Source organism: Felis catus, chromosome B3 (assembly GCF_018350175.1).
Source record: "Felis catus isolate Fca126 chromosome B3, F.catus_Fca126_mat1.0, whole genome shotgun sequence".
In the NCBI taxonomy this organism is placed as follows: domain Eukaryota; kingdom Metazoa; phylum Chordata; class Mammalia; order Carnivora; family Felidae; genus Felis; species Felis catus.
In genome coordinates, this window is record NC_058373.1 from 85,944,801 (window position 1) to 85,965,966 (window position 21,166).

Consider the following 21,166-nt stretch of genomic DNA (forward strand, 5'->3'; position numbering starts at 1 on the left):
ATAACATATTTATTTATATATTACATATAATATATTATATTGTATATATAATTGTAGTATATGTAACATATAATATAAATATTTATATTATTTATATATATATGTATGTATGTATGTATACATACATACATATATATGTAAAACACATTTTCTTTATCCATTCATCTGTTTGTGGTCATTTGGGTTGTTTCCGTATCTTGGCTATTGCGAATAGTGTTGCAATGAACACGGGAGTGCTGATACCTCTTTGAGATCCTGATTTCAATTCTTTTGAATATATAAAAGGGATTGGTAGATCATATGGTAGTTCTTTTTTTATTTTTTTGAGGAGCCCCATACTGTTTTCCATAGTGGCTTTACCATTTTACCATTCCTACCAACAGTGCACAAGAATTTTGGTTAAGGAATTTAGATTTGTATACCCTAACATTAGGAAGTGAATGAATGAATAGATGCATGGATGAACACATTGATGTTTAGATTTTTTTTAGGTGAATCTGATAATTCCATCAAAACATCCAGCCATCAGTAGATTACTACATTTTTTTACAATGTCTGCAACCTAAACCCAGGTTATTTGGTAGTTATTGGCCCTAGCATTCACTTGTTCATTTATTGGTACCTATTTTGTCTACTGAAAAGACTAAAATGAATAAGACTTAGTCCCTATCTTTGTAAATTACAATCTAGTAGGTGAAATAGATATGAAAACAGAAGAACGTCACACATTGTGATAAATGTCACTATTACCTGACTCTGCCTGGGAGAACTGGGCATAGGAAGTGACATTTCAAAAGCATTGAAAGATGAGAAGATGTTTGCCAGGCAAAGAAGGTAAGAGAGGACCCTCCAGGAGGTAGATTTCTCTGTTCAAAGGCTCACAGAATTTGAGAAGAGCATAGGATGTTTGAAGAAAAGGTGAGAAGGTCACTGTGGTGGTAGCAGAGGGTACGCAGGGGTAAACTTATATGAGGTGGAAAAGACTGGAGCCAAAAGAAGACCTGTCTGTGGCTTTGCAAAGGAGGTTAGATGATTTTTATAGGACATTTTCAGGTGTGGAGGTGAGTGAAACACCTACATTTTTGCTTTGTTTCATTTATTGTTTCAGGAAGATAACGCTGGGAGCAGTAGACACTTAGGTTTGAATAGGGACCAAGAATGGAAGGCAGGCCCTTGGGAATTGGTGATAAAGGCTGAATTAGGGCAAGGGCAGTGGGGGGCAGGAAAACAGATTTAAGAGACATTTCCAAGGCAGACACAAAAGGGTATGATGATCATTGGCTATGTGCAGTAAGAGAGAGAGAAGAGTCAGGGTGTCTAATATGATGACTAGGTAGAGAAAACCAGGTGGACAACTACACCATGAATTGAAATAATCACATAGTGTTGCTAAATATTACCCATCAACTCCCAGATGTTCCCCTTTTTAAGTTATCACCTCACCTCAAAGGGTCAATAATATTCTGTGGACCCTATTCATAAGGGACAATAAGATTAGAATTTTTTCCCCTGTATTTAGGGACTTTCCAGTGGGACAAGCAAAGGAATTAGGCATTAAGTATATTCTCCATACTGTCAAGGCCCAGATTCGTTTCCACTGTCATAAATCATCATAATTAACAACCTTTCAACCAAATGGATCCCAAAGCACTTTCCAAATTATGCAACTCTGGAGGTGAATTGCCTTGGCTGTCCAACAGCTGTCAGCAGCACTCTGCATCGGGGACAGAACGAGAGGGAGGATGCAGAGTCTCCAGGGAACTCCTAGCAGTATTTAGGTTTATGGAATGCAATTCCCCAAAGCAGAACTTGGCCCAGAACAGGGTCTCATCTACTCTTGGTAGAAATGCAGTAAAGCCATTCTTATTTCCAAATAGTCAACAGATTTCTCTTTCTTAAAAAAGATACTTGTGAATGGAATCAATATCAGTCCTTTGCTCAAGAAATCAGTGATATATGTCAAATTACATTTCTTATTTTGGTAATGACTTCCTTAATGGTTGATCAGGGTATGGCTGGTTCAAGTGAAATCTCATTTCATTTTCACATATTAAGAGACCAATAAACAGTTGTGAAATTGAATTGAATCAGGCTGTCTGGAATCTCATGTGCTCAAATCCACTCTGGTTTCTGTTTAAGTTTGGGTTTTGAGGGGCCTCTTTGTAACCTGATAGAATTCTGACTTTTTGTCTCTCTCACTGTTAGTTCAGGCCTAGAATATTCTCTTAATTTTGTGCTTTTCCAACTAAGAAAGGCATGGATTTTCAAAGTTGTAAAATTAACATGGTGAACAATCTTGGAGCTTCTAATTTATTCTAAGATTTGGGATAAACACAAAAATTGATATAGCATAACATGTAATGTAAGATTAAAATAATTTTTAAAAAAATAATAAAAATAAAAATAAAATAAAATAAATTTCAAAGATCAAGTATGAGAATTTGAGTTTGCTCTGGACTACTCAGGTACATCCCCAGATAGTTCTCATTCCTTCCCTGTCTTCATCTGCTCAGATGTATTTGTTCCCCTCTCATTTGATATGGAGAGGACCATGCGGAATACATTTATGAGACACTGACATAATGAGTCCTTTCATTTTTAAAGCATGGCTCTTTTGGACAGCGGGGGGATGAATTACACATTTTTGAAATGTGTAATTCAAAGGTGACACCTTGATTCAAGAAATTGGATATTAAGGAAATAGTGATGAAAAGGGCTTATATATTTACCTTTCATTATAAGCAAAAACTATCACTACTAGTCTGAGAATAATTCAAAATAATCAGTCCAGTTGACATAAATTATTTTACCAATACCATTCCTTTTTTTTTTTTTACTTTTTAAATGTTTATTTATTTTTGAGTGAGTGAGTGAGGGAGAGAGAGAGAAGTGGGAGTGGGGAAGGAGCAGAGAGAGAGGGAAACACAGAATCTGCAGCAAGCTCCAGGCTTTGAGCTGTCAGAGCAAAGCCCGACACGGGGGTCGAATTCATGGACCATGAGATCATGACCTGAGCCGAAGTCAGACACTTAACCGACTGAGCCACCCAGGCACCCCCTACCAAATACCATTCTAAAATGAGAAGTAAGAACTTGGTTCTTTTCATATAAGTCCAGTGAAATAAAGTCTCTGGATTGCCTATCATATTCAAAAACTCAGCTAATAACTCTAAGTGATGCAAAGTAAAATAAGGTAGAAATGGCATTTCCAAAGCTTTGGGCTATGCTACTATTTGAGAGAATCTTTATCTCTGGTGGATCTTGAAAGTCAGTTATCCAGAGCTTATTTCCCGCTAAAATGCATGCCAGACATGTTAGGATCTATTATCATGTTCAGTTAACATTTTAGAATCAAAGGCTTAGACTTTTTAAAAAGTTGAACTTATTTTACTTACTTTCAGTTACTTGTTACTTCACTGTTTAATTAAACTACCAATTAAGTAGTCCGAATCTTTATTGTTCTCTAGCTATGTGCCAGTCTTTGGGGGTCAAGTGAATGACAAATGGCTCTTATAGCCACAGAAGTTTCAGTCTCGTGTGGGTACAGGTAAGTAAACAGGTAATTAGCAATACTTTATGCACGAAGTGCTGTGATCAGGGAAAGTTAGTGGATGGTGCACAGTAGCAGGTGGGTACCTGACCCTAACATAGGAAGGGGAGAAGGCCTTCCAGGGGAAGTGATGGATAAACAAATACCTAAAGGATAAGGTGTTAGCCCAGGGGAAGAGGAGAAGGAATGAGGTGGAGAGAGACTATTCCAGACAGAAGAACCAGCATGGGCAAAGGCAGAAGGAAACAAGAGAGTGGTGTTTGCGGCACAGAGTTCAGGAGGAAGAATGATAGAAGAGGAGGAAGATAAAGCATGCAGGGGGCCAGATGTGACAGCCCTGTGAGAGCTGAAGACTGTGGGCTTTATCCTGAGAGCCCCAAAGATGGGAAAGAGGCCTAAACTTAATCCAAACAGACGTTATCCTGACTCTGTGGCTCAGAAAGAAAACAAGATATTCATGAGTGCTTCTAATCACACCAACCCATATTTGCAAAGAATTAGCAATTGCTACCAAGGGCTGACTCCTTGCCAGAAATATCATGGCATTTTACGTATATGATAGTTAATACAACTGTCCCATTAGTTGGGTATCACGACCTCTATTTTACAGATTAGAAAAATATGGATCAGTTAAGTAATTGGTCAAGTCACGCTGTTACTAAGTCATACAGTCAAGATTCAAACCCAGGCCTGTGTTGCTCAAAAACTGAAATTCTTTCCACACTTTAGCTTGCTGGCTCCAGAAAGCAGTAGAAAAATTTGAAAGAAAAGTCCTGCCTGCAGTCCCTGTTAAGAAAAAAGCTTATAATCACAGAGAGCTACTCAGTCAGAACTCAGATTTGACCACTTTTTTCCTCCCAATCCTTCAGAAATGATGTTCACCATGGTACCTCCTAACCATCCTGGAAAATTGACTGATAGTGCATTGCTTTGTTATAACATATTATTTTCTCCCTATGACCTGCACTCTCCAGGCATCTAATAGAGCTATAGTATAGGGCACAAAAGCCTACCAGCATCTCTGAATGGATTTTAGCACCATTCAGCCAAAAAAGAGAGCAGGGATTCTGCATCTATTTAGGAAGCAATATTTTGGTCTTGATTATGCTCCATGGGACTCCTTCATTCACTACTAGAAATTCAGACTTAATGCATAATACAGGGGCCATGGCAGGTGTCAGAGAATCCTGTTTTCTACCCATCCTTTCCCCCTACTAAAAATGTTAGTGGTGGAAACAGTGATTAAAGATTATGGCATTCTACATTCCTCTTCAAATAAGAGATACAATATGCATATGCTCTGTGCAGGGATTGCTTGGTGTCTCTATTTAAAGGAAAATATTCTGATTGTGAACAAGCTAACAGATGTTGGAGTCATTAATAGTTTATTAAACTTAGTCTTTTCTATGCACAAAATAAAGTATGTAAGATAACCTGGGAGCCATATGTGTCACATGATTTGTTACGGCCCAATCACACCTAATTTCAGTGGCTGAAGAAAAAGAGGCAAGCAATTAAGGGAGAGTTTGGTCAGCTTCTGTTCAACCAAGGACGGAAACCCGCACAGCTGGAGACAATTCTGAGCAAACTTGATCAGAATTCCTTTTACCTTAACTAGAGCCTGACTAACAAGTTGATACCCATGAGTTTCTATAGTCAAGCAGCAAAAATTTTAGAATGCAGAAAGGAAAGTTACCTTGGAATATTCGATAGTTCTAAACCATGTCTTTTTAAGGAGCAGGGACACCTGTTAGCTTGGGATAAGGAAGGCTATTTTTTACGAAAAGTATAACTTTCTGGGTAACAAAATGCTGTACCTGGGTGTCAGGAGAATCAATCAGTTGAACGTGGCTGATTATAAAATAAACTGACAAACTAGAAAAAAAATAGGGACTAGAAAAACTATGGAAATTATTACTCTCAATGGCACAATATCTTCTATTCAAAATGTTGTGTTTCCTATAAAAAAAAAAGAGACTTACATTTTAACGTGTGTTCTCCAAATGAGCAGCTAAGAGTCTTCTCTGAGTTGTTAATCCCCGAAACCTTACGAAGGGTTGCTTTATATATACTAGTTTGCTTGCCTGCTTGCCAAGCTGGTGACCACGTCCAAAAACAAAGTCTTTTCCTGGGATAGATCAGCTACTTTAAGGAGGTTTTCCTAATTCCCAAATAATGAACCCGGTACTCTGGAAGGATACCAAGCATATTAAACATTTGGAAGAGTTAGTGAAAACAGTTACATATTTTTTAGATAATAAAATGGATCTACCTCCCTCAAAACATGATTATTTTTGCAGTTGCAGACCTTAAGTCAAAGCCAAAAAGTATTGGAAACACAGTCACTGCTATCCAAATGAGCATGCTATGTATCCTTTCACGCACTGCAGGAGAAGGAAGGACCTACCAACCAAAATCACCTACGGCCCAGAACAACAATAAAAACAATGATAAAGTCCAATCTGTTTCTACCAGCTAGCAAAAGTGAACCTGGTTAGTCTGCATCAGCTTTGAAACACTCTTTCTAGATTCTACACCTTTTCTTAACTATACCATTGGTATTTCAGAAAAAAAAAGGAAAAAAAAAAGAAACAAAAAAAACCTACCCCTAACAATTAGACACACCTGCTTCAAGTGCCCTGTGCTCTGTTCACACTTCATGGTGTATCTTAAAGTGACAGCATATTAAAATGTCAATGTAATTCCTGTGCATTATGTAGCTATAACAGCTGAAAGTACAATTAGAGTTCCTAGCATTATGTAACTGAACTGGACTCACTTAGAGGGCTAAAAATTCATATATTACATGAAAAATGTAATTGTCACAAGAGTATAAGAACTTACACAAATGGAAGCATACCTTCACAGAAACTTACAAATTCCTATGGCTTTTTGGTTTGTGTGTTTACAGTATGATCACGGTATTCTTTAGGAGTATACCATTATGTGTTAGCATAATACATGAAATTCTGGATAAGAAAATTGTCGCTCTAATATTTCCAAGACAAACACACAGCTAACCATATTCAGCTTTAAATATATATATTAAAAAACCATACAGGAAACACTGCTAAAATTTTACATGGAAACCAAATATACTGAATTTAAATATAATGAATATCATAAACATGAAATAGGATCAAATTGCCTCCATGCACCGAAAAAGGAAAATTGTAAATCTGTTAGAACATATATCCCTGGTAATAAATCGTGACATTCTTATTGTGAAACCGGGAGTGCAGCAAAGTACTTATACTGTAAGATCGTCTTGGTAGCCAAAATAAAATAGAATATTACAAAAGAATTTGGCACTACAACCAAAACAACAATTGTTCAAGGGGAAATCGTATAATTAAATTATTCCTTTGAAAACTATAATGATAAGATACAAATCACAGTCCAGATAAATGTTTTGGCAGGGTTCTGCTTCCATTAAAATCTCCCAAGGACAATGCTAAAGTTGCAAAATCTGCAAAGCTGTCTGAGTCAATGTTGTACTCCAATAAAGCATTTTTTAATGTTTATTTATTTTGAGAGAGAGAGAGAGAGAGAGAGAGAGAGAGAGAGAGAGAGAGAGAGAGAGGATTCGAAGCAGTCTCTGTGCGCCGACCTTGCAGAGTCAGATGCGGGGCTCAAACTCACAAACTGTGAGATCGTGACCTGAGCCGAACTGTGAGAACATGATCTGAGCCCAAGTCGAAGTTGGATGCTTAACCAAATGAACCACCCAGGCGCCCTCAAATAAAGCACTTCACAGCAGATTGAAGCCTTCTCAGCACAGAAGTGCCATCTTGCTCCCAAGAAGCCCCTCCTCCACTCATCGGACACGCAAACACACGCTTACTCCACTGAATAATTGGTTATAGGGGGAAATGCACTCTGATGGCTGTGGTTGCTCCAGCGTGGCTACCCTTGGTTCTGCTGGACCAGTGACAAATGCCACAGCTTTTTAATGGTCTGATCCCTGGGACTTTCATCAGCCAACACCCTATTTTTCAGAGGCCTTAGGTGTCCTCTGAGACCCTCCAACAAACACTGCTGTATTATGCATCTAGTGCTTTTGTTCCACTTGGATTAGAGAGCACAGTCCATATATTGTCTTTTTTTTCTTTTTTTTTTTTTTTACAAAAGTAGGTAGGGTGAAAATCTTTTAAATTATAGAAACCAGAAGTATATGTTGAAGTGTTCATTTCAACTCAGGTTTGACAACTGGTAGACTGATGTGGCCTGTGTACGTTTAAAGCAATATTTAAAGTTGGGATATATTAGTCCTTTATTTACTTATTCTTTCAGTTAACACTTAGATAATATCTCTTTGGTACCAGGCATCGTGCTATATGCTCTGAGTACAAATACAAATGTGAGATGATCTCATGTTTTGACAGAGAAGACTATAAAAATCTAACAATATTATTATTTGAAACACATATTATACACATTATAGACACACACATGCGTGTGACGCATGCACATGCTTGCACACACACACATGCACAATTTCATCCAGTGTCTTTCCATCTACAGATGTAGAAGAGAATTCACAGAAGAAGTTATGTTTGAGTTGAGTCTTGAAAGAGAGTCCCGCCAATGAGAAGCTGGGGGAGAGTAATCATTACAAATATACATAGTGTCTACAGTGCCTAACACAGAAAATTAAAGATGGAAGAAATCAGGGTTAACACAATTTAGCTTTCTCATCTATAGCTACCCTCTACTGGTAGGTCAAGTACCAATCCAGACAGGTCCAATGTAAAGAGTCAGACTGCCTGGGTTCAAATCCTGGCTCGCTCCTTAACTCCTTTCTTGCCCTAAGTTCCAAGTTCTTTATCTGTAAAATGGGGATAATAGTGTTTCTACTGTGGGATTTTGAAAGATTAAAACAGACAACATGGTCAAGAATTATACACAACACACAGTAAATGTCGATAAGATAGTTGTTAATAATTTTTATTACTATTATCACTATTAGGTGTAGTTACAGGTCATGTTTGGGAAATAATAATCTGGCACAGCTAGAATGTATTTGCATCAAAGTCAGCAAATACAGCAGATTCTGAAAAAGGTAGGTTGGGGTCCTCTGAGAAAGACTTCTTACATTGGTGCAAAGGAGCCCGGACTTAACCTCATCCACAAAGTGGAGCCACAGATGGTCACAGAATTCAGTTAAGCACTTCCTAAGACACCTACAGTGTACAGAAAACTGCAGTGTAGGTGAATAATTGGTGTCTTTTCTTGGGCATGGTGCAAGGAGGGGAAATTCTGCCATCTCTGGAAACTACCACGGGGGAGTAATGGTAGCAGTTTGCCCAAGGTGCAGACAATAGGGGGGTGCATTGTCCATACAGAAATTTTTAAAAATAATAAGCTTTGACATAATTTTTATTATCCCCATGCCCCGGCAACTATGAACAATGTCAGTGATCAAATATGTTCTTCCCTGCTGAGCAAGCCACCTCTTCGGTATGCCACAGTTTGGTAGTTTGCTTTGTGAAACCTGAGGAGGATTAACAAGCACCCAGAAGTTGGGTGCCCATTAGTATTTCCTGACATTTAGGCATGAGTTAATTCAGGAGCAGGAAATGAACCCGAGGAGCAAACGCTAGACAGAAAATTCTAGTGGTGCCAAGTAGTTGGGAAAAGTTTGGAACATTTTCCAAGGAGAACAAAGGAGGACATGCCCTCAAGGAGGTCCTGGGAAAAAGAGGCCAAATGACACTGGGCAGTGGGGATGAAGAGGAAGACACAGACACAGAGAAGGCTTAAAACAATACAGCTTCCTCATCTGTGATTACCTCACCACTGGTAGGTCAAGTGCCAATCCAGAAAAGTCCAGCCCAGCGGTTTTCAGGAACCACTGCAGGAATCAGCATCACCTTGTCAGAAATGTCAATTATTGGCTCACAGCCAGACTGGCCGAATCAGGAACTCTGGGGTGAGGCCTAGCCATCTGTGTTTTAACCAGCCCTCCAGGTGATTCAGACACATACGGAAGTTTGAGAATCACAGATCTCGCCATCTGCACAGCAGCTCCCTGAACACAGTACTATCTCTCTGGTGTCTCACTGGTATATGTGAGATTTGCATATGACACTGGTATATGTGACATTACATGTGACATATCAATATTTATGTCTATTAGACATGAGACCAATGGATTTGCTCTTTTGTTTAACCCAGTGGTTCTCAACGGGAGTGGAGAGTGATTTTGTCCCCCAAAGAATATTGGGTGATGTCTGAAGACATTTTGGGTTGTCACACTGGGAGGAAGATGCTACTGGCATCTTGTGAGTAGAGGCTATTGGCTACTAAACATTCTACAATGCTTAGGAGAGACCCCCCACAACAAGGAATTAACCAACCCAAAGTGTCAACAGAGGCAACGTTGAGAATCCCTGGCTAACCTTACAAAGAAAGCTGTTTCTTTAGGATCCCTATTAAGTTGGGGGAAGGAAAAGGCAGGGTGGGGAAATCGCCATCCAATCTGCTGTCTTTGAACACAATTCTTCCCTCGTGTGGTGAGGAATGTTTACTGATTGGTGACTGACTCTGTTTATTGTTGGTCTGTAAAGGAAGTAGGAGCTTTATGACCCTAACCAGGAACTGCCGTCTTTGTTTGCTCTCCCTCTCTTGAGCTGTCCTTCTGTATATTGTTTCTACCCTGACTTCATTCTTTGATTCTAAAGCAGTCAGGCCAGTCCTGATCTGGATCTCAAGTGAAGGCTTGAGTCCTGGTTGTTCAGACATGGTTTGTAGGAAATGGGGGTGGGGCAGATTTTGGAGATTGCTAATTCTGGTGGTGGGCACTGGCAGGGACAACTTCGCTGAAATGCCAAAGCCAAGGTACCACCCCCCTCCTTCAATTGGGAGAGGCCAGCGACGAGAGGGGCACTGGCACCGCTCTGAAGAGATCTGCAGCTAGGTAGGGCTGTGCTAGATGGGCATAGAGAGTGACCGACATGTGGAATCCCCGGGATCCCCACACCCTGGCACATTGCTGATACCGCAGAGGTGGGCACACAGAGATGATCATTGAGTGAATTCAGCTAGAATATGAAGGAGGCAGGAATTGGGGTTAATTGTGAGGTAGAGGGACAGGAAGGGGACAGATCTATGGAGATTAGAAGCTGGGCACACAGAATATATGAACTCAGATGGAAAGAACAAATGAGAGTCACAAATATTTGGCTTACTTCTGTGTGTGTGTGTAATTTGGAGTAGGCTTGTCCACTGTGCTGTCCAAGAAAGCTTGCTGCCGGTGCAAAAGGACATTTAATTCCTATGAACAACTCCTGGCATCTTTTCACACGATGATTTTTACAGCCCTCATGCTTCCACGGGATCTTGCTGAATGTACCACTGTTTGATAACTCTATAGTGGACTCCAATAGCCAAATGGAATACCGTTCTATTTTAATTTTGGAAGGAAATTCTTTGTATTTAAAGTCTAAAGCGTGCTTTGTCTTATGCCTGGAGTCTGGATCTGCCTGGGGCTGGGTCTCCAGATTTCTTATCATTAGCTGTAGTGGAGATGAGCAATAGGGAGACTCTTCTGGACAGCCAACGCTGCACCAGCACTGGAAGCTCACTTCCTAAAGACACTGAGCTAGCCAGAGGCCCTCAGATGGAAACACCTTTCAGGCAGCACCACGGGAGTCTCTATTTAAACAGGTGACCTTGCAGACAGAGGCTCCAGATCCCATTACCGACTGCCCGGCTGAGAGGCAGATTTGTTTTTATGAGCTCTCAAGGCACACATTGGGGGCCCGGCGTAAATATGGAGAAAACTCGCTGAGACCTTGCTCCTTTTTACACATATTATAATGAAAAGAAAATTACGCGCAGGCTTTTTGAGCATAACTGCTTAACAGCAAATGGCCAGTGAGCAAAGTGGTCATCATTCGATTAAATATATTTTCTCTAGGGGGATAAAAAAAGAGTATCAGATATTTCAGCCCTCCAGCTTCCTTCAGGGAATGGAGGAAAGAGGAAAACAGCTGCTTGTATATGAAGCCATTTAAGGGTCAAATATTGCTCTGCCCAGCGGTGCTGACATCACTTAACTCTCCCCAGGAGAGGGGCACTGGCGTCATTTGCTCGGCTGGCCGGAGCGGGCCTGAAGATGGGCTGGCCACAGCTCCCATTTTGTTTCTCCTCGAGCACCTACGGGGTCAACAACTGCAAGTGAGCATTGCAATTAAGACTCTAAAACTTTGTTTTTATTGGCTTTTTCAGGAAATTTTTTTTTCACAATTTATGAAAACACAATGTAGCCAGTAAGTTAAGATGTAAATGTGAGTTTCAAACTTTGCATAGTCATTAGGCTGATCATTAGTCATTTGTGGTTGACAAGGAGGGTTATAATTTGACACCTGGCAAAAATCAAGCACATTTCAGAGAATTTGGAACAGGGAAATGAGATGGAAAAAACACCCTCTTTTCCCTAGGAGGTCCCATGAAGTAACATTTGCAAACCGCTTTTCTCTCCACAGAAGTGAACTGCTGTGATTCAGGGCTGTGATGTCTCTCCATCTCTGACTGCTGGACACCACCCCCCCTCCCGAGCCTTGTAAGAACTGGCCAAAGAATCCAGCTTAGAAGGTTCCCAGAAGTGAACCTCTGGGAGTTAAGAGAAAAGAGATAAATAACTCCTCAATCTGATGCTTAAGCAACAAGAGACCACCGGAAAGTTTCAGTGTCAATTCACAAAATATTTTCTGAAACATCATAGAGTCATGGGAGAAAGGAGTTTTAGAATGATAGAACCCTTAGTTCCTAACTTCTCCACAAAATTCCAGATTTTCTTCGTCCGCTATCAATGACCATTTTCTTTTGTGTAATGTGATCAAAATATCGAACCCTGCATTTGTATTTTCTGACCCCCGACCTCTCACAGGTGTTCTGGCTCATTTCCTGAGAGTTATGTTTGATTTGGGATTGCTTCTCTCTTTTCTTCCATTCCCTTGTTACAGTTTGAAACCTGGAACACCCGCATACAAGACCCTGACTATCTCCCTGTGCTACCCAAAAAACACTCTTAAATGTTCTCTCAGAACTTGGCAAGCATCTGAACAGGGACAGTTTTCTCACACTCTGGGAAATCAAAATGTACAGGAAGCGTTCTTTATACTGATTTTTTAACCTGAGGATAAATCTCAGGGTCATTTCTTTTTCTTTTTAAGTTAATAGTTTCCCTTTTTTAGTACAGGAAATCAATAAATAATCAAAAGGAAATCAAATAAATAATCTACTTAAGTTTTCAGTATACAACAAGGAAATACAAATGCTAATTTGAAATTCTTTAGGACTAAACATGAGCAAAAATCCAAAAATTATCCCAAAATCATTGCTTCAGAAGCAGAAATGAACATCTTCTTAATAAAATCTCTTTCTTCCAGAAGAGACTAGAAAATACTACTTTTGTAAGCCATGCATTATTTTTGTTTTGAAAAGAAGTCAGAGCCCTACTTGACTCTACTATTCTATTAATCCTGGTTGTCTCTGAAAGAGATAAAGCTTAAGATCCATAATAAATCTTGATAAGAAAGAGATTTCTATGCCTTTTATTTGATTAAGAGGCCAGTTAGTGAACTAACCAAAAGAGCTACCTTGAGGAATTCAACAGGCTCTGCTTACTCCAACTGGCATTATTCATTAAACGCACACACTCTCTCACACACACACACACACACACACACACACACACACACACACAAAACAACGCCCGTCCCTCTCCCCTGCTCCTGCAAACTAGCCTCATTAAGTTGTATAGGTAAAAATAAGATTGTATGCACTAAAAACATTTCCTTAAGGAGTGTCCAGGCTGTCTTCATGCAACCCACCTGTCACCAGCATCATGCCCACCAATCCACAGGTCACCCAGGAGAGTGAGTTCTATTTCTAGCCTAGTGGGTGGGGATCATCCATGTGCTGGACTGGAAGAAAGATTGGTTAAGCTTTGGCAGAGGAGAATGGACAGGACTGAGAGAGGTTCAACTATCCTGAATCCAGATGACAACTTCTCCATGGCAGGATTACTAAAGGAGCAGCTGGTACAGAGGTCCTGGAAAATTCACTGGCACTGAATGAATATATGAATATAATTTCTAATTCTCTGTGGTAGAAAACAATAAACCGCAAGTTAAGCATTGAAGAAAGAACAGCTTAGGCTATATAAAATGCCCAGATTATGTAGCCAAAGAAATATGTGAATTCCATAAAGTATGTGAACTGCTCTTGTGTGTAGTCTGGCTCAAAAGTCAGTCTCAGTGTTTTTGTTTGTTTTATTTTTCCAAACACAAAATTTTAAAAATATATATGTAGTGTCAACTCTTAAACTATAATCATTCACTAAGTATTTATTGAGCACCTACTTTATGCCAACGCTGTTCCGGACATTGCATACATGGATCAGTGAACAGAGAAAGAAGGTGCTTTGCTTTTAGAAGCCTACATTCCAGTAGAGGCGAACAAACAGTTAATGAGTACACAAGCAAATCAAATTGATGACTAGTTGCAACATAAGACTAGTGCAAAGATAAATAGGGTAATGAGAAATAGAGAAACACCAGAGGCCATGCTAGATGAGGCAGCCAGGGAAGATTCTAAGATGACAGCTGAACTAGGTATGAAGGTTGAAGAGAAGCTAGTTATTCCAGGAAGAAGGGCTATCAGGTACACAGGTCCTGAGACAGGAAGAGAGCTTGGCATGTTCAAGGAGTAGAGAAATCCCACTGCTGGATATGTACTATGATCACATTAACATTTTTTTTAATGTTTATTTACTTTTGAGAGAGAGAGAGAGAGAGAGCAAGGAAGGGGCAGAGACAGAAGGAGACACAGAATCTGAAGCAGGCTCCAGACTCAGAGCTGTCAGCACAGAACCTGCCATGAGGCTTGAGCTCACAAACCATGAGATCATGACCCGAGCCGAAGTCGGACGCTTAACTGAGCCACCCGGGAGCCTCCTAAGATCACATTTTTAAGCACTGACAACATGCCTTTGAAAACATAAAACATCTTATTGGAAGAAGCCTTGTGATCTCTTTGAGGTATACCCTTAATTTCCAGGTAAGAAATCAAGACCCATAGCAGTTGCATTGACTCACTCATCTGGGGCCAACAGCATTGAACTGGAACACTGGTCTCCTGTCTTTATCTTCTCTGAGTTGATATGTGTTACTACATTCTCCCTTGACAGTGTCCACAAAGCCTGGAAAGCCTGTGCACAAAAAGGGATCATCTCTGCTAGCCTGTCCTTTCGGAATGAAAATGGGTCAGAATTGCAACCAGCTCCCACTATAGAACAGCTAAAGAAAGAAAATCAATACTTTCTTCTTACATATATTTACTTTTCAGAATGTAAAAGGGCACAAATAGATAATTTACATTCTAAAGCCTGTTTTCCTTTGAATATTTAGCAGCATTGAATTAGATCTGCAAATGAGACTTGTACCATGATGTGTTGCGTCTTTACATAAAAAAGAGAAATGAATATCCCAGATAGATTTTGATTACCTCAAATTGAGGATATTCAGTTTACTTTTCAATGGTTTTTGCTACAAAAGGAAAGTATGTAACCTTTTAAGTACACAAAAAAGTTTTACTGGAGAAAATATTCAATCACCCCCAAATGGGAAAATTTTATTCTGAAGGAACTTGGCGCAGAGTATTCAATGTTGCATCCAGAGAATATACGGCTCTATTTATCATCTTGCAAACTTCTTCATTATGTCAAAACTAAATCTCAGCTGTGCCCTGACTGCAAAGCAAAAGCAGTACAGGCTATTTTAACCATCCCAACCAGAATATTTTGAGAATGAATCGATTTTCCAGGAATGTTAAACAAGTTTACCAATTTTTGGTCAAGGCTCTCAGGTAAGATACTTACTACATTATCAGCCTTGAATTTATGTTTGTGTAAGGAAATGTATGATTTTTATTCTCGCTTCACGAAAAGGAAAAACAATCGTCTAGAATATCCATAACCGTAGTTTTCAGCTGTGCTACCATCCCAACAATTTAGATTTCATGAGGCTTGATTCCCACTGTATGCTCAACTCAAAAGCAGCTTTCCCATGGGCATGGCTTGAGGTTCTAAGGTTCAGCTCACAGTTAGAGCTTTCACTTCTCAAGCAGCTTCTTTCTCAACACTTTCAAGTTTTCTCACGCTACAGGAGGAGCTGCCCCCATTGTACATGTCATGTACGGAATATTCCAGTCCTTTTGAGATAAGCACCTGCTCTTCTTAAAAAATATTTTTTAAATATTTATTAATTTTTGAGAGAGAGAGAGAGAGAGTGAGCAGGGGAGGGGCAGAGAGAGAGGGAGACACAGAATCCGAAGCAGGCTCCAGGCTCTGAGCTGTCAGCACAGAGCCCGACGTGGGGCTTGAACTCACAAACTGCAAGATCGTGACCTGAGCCAAAGTCGAACGCTTAACCGATTGAGCCACCTAGGTGCCCCAGGACCTGCTCTTTTTAATAGATGCAGATGAGAAGAAACACCCTTGATAAGACGATTTTATTTTCACTGGTGGCAGACTACTTAGAGCTTAGCTAAAAATCATTTAAAATAATCATGGAAATCTACTCCCAAAACCGAGAGCACACTGTATACACTGTATGTTAGGTAACCTGACAATAAATTATATTAAAAAAAATAGTAAAAATAAAAAAATAAGTATGATAGCCAAATAAAAAAATAAGTATGATAGCCAAATAAAAAGCAAACATTTCGAACTTTTTGCTTTACTTCTTGAATTTAGAGCAAGGCCTTATCTCAAAAAGCCTCGAATAGCCACTGAAAATAGACATGGTATGAGTTCCAAATTCTCTACCCCCTCAAAATGTGTACTTAAAATAGAAGATTATCTGAGCAAACTTTATGATTGTATAAAAACGCTTAGAAAAACATCCCATTTGTTTTTAACTCAAAATAATCCAAAATCAGTTTATTTCATTCTCATATATTATAGTCTTACTACAGACTAACAGTCCAAAATTGGAATTTAAGTCACAGTTAAGACAAAATACGTCATTATAGGGAAACATGTGATGGTCATTGGCTAAATAAGTAGATTAATGAAGCTGTTGAAAATTTACAAACAATTGGATAAAACTCTGGATGGGGCCGGGGTGGGGGGTGGGGAGAAACAGAGGAAATAGTTTTCATGCTGATGCTCATTTTAGAAGTAATTCACTTTCCCATGACAGAGATAAGAAAGCCATTTAAGAGTTATTTACCTTTCAGCTTAAAAAAAAAAAAAAAAGATGTCTGGAGAAGCCCACTGACAGGCATGAAGAATGTATAGGCTCTTTTCCTTCTCATCCTTCAGGCTGGGATCACACAGAAGGAGAAGCTTTTGCAGTTAAGCAGGAGGAAGAGAGAGGTATCCAAACGGAACACACGTTATGTTATTACCTAAGGGAGAATCTTCTAAGCCCATTTCATTAGTTGGAGAATAATAGCTACTGTACTTTAAACAAACACCAAATCTTTATTTTAAAAATTTAAACAAAAACACAAATGAAGGAAAGATTAAACACTTTACAGAGGTTCCACATTGTGAGTCATAAAAATAGCATGCTCCTCTAGGGAGTGATTTAAAAAAAGAATTCCGTTTACAAATAAAAAAGAAAAGAAAAAAGAAAAAAATCAGAATTAAGAGTTAAAGATTATAAAGTGAGTTACAGTTGATTTAACAAAATTGAGAGTTTTGTTATTTTTATGTGGGAGGAACTGACTGGATTTTTTAAAAGGATTTTCTCCTTCTTAATGAATCTGGAAAATAATTTTAGCAGATGGTAGCAAGAATATTCTGCATAAGATCTTTGGGACCAAGTTTCCTCCCAATGTCTCAGAGCAACAGGTCTTTAGGTGTCTCACATTCTATCTCCTCCTCATCCTTGGGCCCCTGGAGAAAAGATTAAAGCTACTTAGTAGCAGCAAAGACTGACATGCACTAAGTACTCTATGGGTAAGGAAACTATTGTAACCAACCCAGCCAACGGCCTGGCTTTATGTCCAATGGAAGGACCACCAAATGATGTGAGGGAGGGAAAGACCTTCTACTATCAACCCTTGTGGGTTTTCCACAATTCTGATACAACACTTGTTATCCCAAAGAGAGGCAGGACCATTGTCCACGTAAATATACCAGCAATAATATTAAAGAAATCTCTTCATTGGGTCACGGCCTAATATCCCTAAACTCTCTGCCTTCCTCCAGAAGGGCACACTAATCTAGAATGTAGACGTGCTGCATTCTTTTTTAATTTTTTTTTTCAACGTTTTTATTTATTTTTGGGACAGAGAGAGACAGAGCATGAACGGGGGAGGGGCAGAGAGAGAGGGAGACACAGAATCGGAAACAGGCTCCAGGCTCTGAGCCATCAGCCCAGAGCCTGACGCGGGGCTCGAACTCCCGGACCGCGAGATCGTGACCTGGCTGAAGTCGGACGCTTAACCGACTGAGCCACCCAGGCGCCCCTAGACGTGCTGCATTCTAAACAGGGCACAAAATAGGATTATTTTTTCTAGTTTTAAGGTCATGCTTGGATTCTACACGTCTTTTTAATTAAGTCACTATACAAATGTGGGACCCTTTAAAGTTTGTCATGTGCTCATTGGCAATGACACATTTGATTTGTAATAAAGTACTTAGGTGGGAGCAAATGGCATTTTAAAGCATACATGGATTCACTTATGCATTCACAGCAATCCTACGAGGTAACAATGAGCATAGTCAATTTTCACCTATATTATCCATCTTGTGCACTGTTCTGATTTGATTACGCTAATGAATAAATCTTTAGTGATGACTGCAGGGAAACGCATGACAATCAGCACAGAGTTGCAGCGTGGTCACCACCTAGTCCTTCCTTGCTTTCGATAACTACAAAAAGACACTGCAGTTAAGTAAAACACATGCAAGAAACCCTAATGTGGTCATGCAACTGGAAAAGGGAAGGTGGAGTTATATTCACAGGTATTTGGGGATACTGCGACCATTTCATACCATTATATGTTGCCATTGATTGATTTAGCTACAGTGACAAAGTCCCAATAAAAACATAGTCTATAAAAATGTGCTTCTACTCCTTGCTTGCTTTACTTCAGACACATTCTCACCATGGTTAGAAATAAGCCATGACAGTGGTCTAGCCCCGAATTTCTACGGATGATGAGAAATCAGGCATAACCATGGTCTAACCCTGAATGTGATCTTAATGTTTTATACCACGGACAAATCGTTAACATATGGAAACAACCCTCTCAGCGGCTCTGTTACTTTTATTTAATCCTATAGACTCTACTGCCTCCCCTCTCTACTCCAGCCTAACTTTCCCTGCTGCTCTATTCCCATTTTGAAAGGATTCTTTTCTTCTTCTTCTTTCTTTTTTAAAGGATCTACTGGGGGAAAACATTCTTCGTTCCTTGTTTCCTCCCTGCTGTTCTGTGGGCCCCAATGCTGCTCAATGTCCCCACTCCAGTCTCTTAAATTAAGTGTTCATTTTCAAGTTCATGGCTGTTCCCTCTCTACTGCCATAAAGGGAGGCTGTGGATGCACCCCAGCTCTTTGCTCCTCACTCTCTTCTGGGCTCCCCACAAAGTAGCCTGTCTCCACAGCAGTCCTCAGATTTCTCTTTTTAATAAAGTTTGCGGCAGGCTAACGCCTCTAAATCATTTTTACCCATCACAGCCATTTACCTTCTCTCTGTAACAACCAATGCTCATTCCTCTCCCATCCTCTGGCATTGATTTTTGCTTCTGTAACCTCACTCGGTAGGACAATAGATGTTTTTTTCTGGCTGTAGATAATACTTTCCCATATCATTCTCACAAACCACAGAATGAGCTCTGCAGGGAACTTCTGTCCTTCCACTTTTATTCATTACGAACAAAAGCAGTTTACATAAATGAAACCAAGGAGAACCACAGGTAAATGAGATGTTTAACACACATCCACACATGCACAGAGGGGTGGGGGGAAGGAACTCTTTACATGAAAACTTTTTACAGAACTGCCTATAAGGGTATTCAGCAACATTTCCCAAAGGTTGACCCAGTGACTAGTCTGGGCTCTCTGCTTAAGATTCACCCAAGAGGGTGTTAAATATAACTATTGGTAGGTCCCACCCCTCGAGTTTTGGCTTCAGCAGGTCTGGGGTACGGGAGCCACCAACAGAGTGTAAATCAATCTCAACAACTTGAGTAAAAGCCCCATAAGCACATATAACAATGTATGGATGCCAAGTTTTCAACCCATGTGAGTCTTTAGAATTCACACAGTGATTAATATGTTTTGAGAGAAGTATGATAAGACTTTTCAGTGCAAGTTAAGTCCTGATGGGAGGAAGGATGGAAGCCAAGGTATGTACCGGCCGATCCACTCACCAGCAGCCTGTAACTGTATGTCTGTAATGAGATGTGGAAACGCCTCTCCCCTTCTTGCCTTCCCTAGCACCCACCAGAAAATGTGCCTTGCAGCTCTTTGACAGGACGCAGTTTTAAAAGATCAGTTTTTACAGGATCAGTAATTTATTTAGTTTGCACCTGATTTATGCCACATTCAAAAACGAAACATAAGTGATTAAAAATGACTGGGGGCGAAACAGAATGAACACCTTAGTAATGCTCTCTTCCTGAAGCACAAGGAACCATTTCCCTTCCAGGGAATAAAAGTGTGAAAGGTATATAAGCTAAAATCCCCTTGGACTGCGATATGGGTAAATCTTTGAAGCTTCCGATTGCCACTTTCTTCACACAGGTACAAACCTTCAAATGCATATGCAGTAAAATTCCCTTCCACTGAGGACCCTGCTTAATTGCAACTGTCAACGCATTCTAAGCAACAGTATTCTTCTTACTGAGGAACCACTGGACCACTTCTCTTTCCCCTTAAAGAATTTCTTTCCCATTGCATTCCAGACCCATGCTATCTAATCCAGTAACCACTAGCCATGTGTGGCTACACAGCATTTGAAATGAGACTGACTAGTCAGTATTTAGATGTGCCCTAAGTGTTAAAATATGCACCAGATTTCAAGGGTTAAGTATTTAAAAATGGAATGTAAGGGCGCCTGGGTGGCTCAGTCGGTTAAGCGTCTTGACTCTTGGTTTCGGCTCAGGTCATGACCATGAACCTGTGGGTTCGAGCCCCACATCGGGCTCCACGCTGACCGCACAGAGCCTGCTTGGGATTCTCTGTTTCCCTCTCTCTCTGCCCCTCCCCTGCCTGGGCTCTCTGTCTCCCTCAAAACAAATAAATAAACTTAAAAAAAAAAGGACATGTAGAACCTTGGGCAAATTATTTTCAAACAAAGACTGTAAAATATCTCATTAAATTTTTAAATTGATAAACACATTGCTATGACAATGTTTTTGGATACATGAGGTTAAACCAGATACACTGTCAAACTTAATTTTACCTGTTTCCTTTTACTTTTTAAAATGTGGCTATTAGAAAACGTAAAATCGGGGCGCCTGGGTGGCGCAGTCGGTTAAGCGTCCGACTTCAGCCAGGTCACGATCTCGCGGTCCGTGAGTTCGAGCCCCGCGTCAGGCTCTGGGCTGATGGCTCAGAGCCTGGAGCCTGTTTCCGATTCTGTGTCTCCCT

The 21,166-nt window shown here is 40.0% G+C and overlaps 1 protein-coding gene across 6 annotated transcripts in view; it reads right to left on the reverse strand.

Moving 5' to 3' along the window:
• Positions 1 to 21,166, reverse strand: part of SLC25A21 (solute carrier family 25 member 21) — a 492,785-nt gene that overhangs the window by 167,081 nt on the left and 304,538 nt on the right. The window contains exon 1 of one of the 6 annotated variants that reach the window (XM_045059824.1): positions 5,532 to 5,658. The exons of the other annotated variants lie outside the window; for them this stretch is intronic. Within the exon in view, the coding sequence (XP_044915759.1) occupies positions 5,532 to 5,533 (2 nt within the window). The 5' untranslated portion in view covers positions 5,534 to 5,658. Of the gene's footprint in view, positions 1 to 5,531; positions 5,659 to 21,166 lie in introns of those variants that run through there. 6 annotated transcript variants of the gene reach the window in all.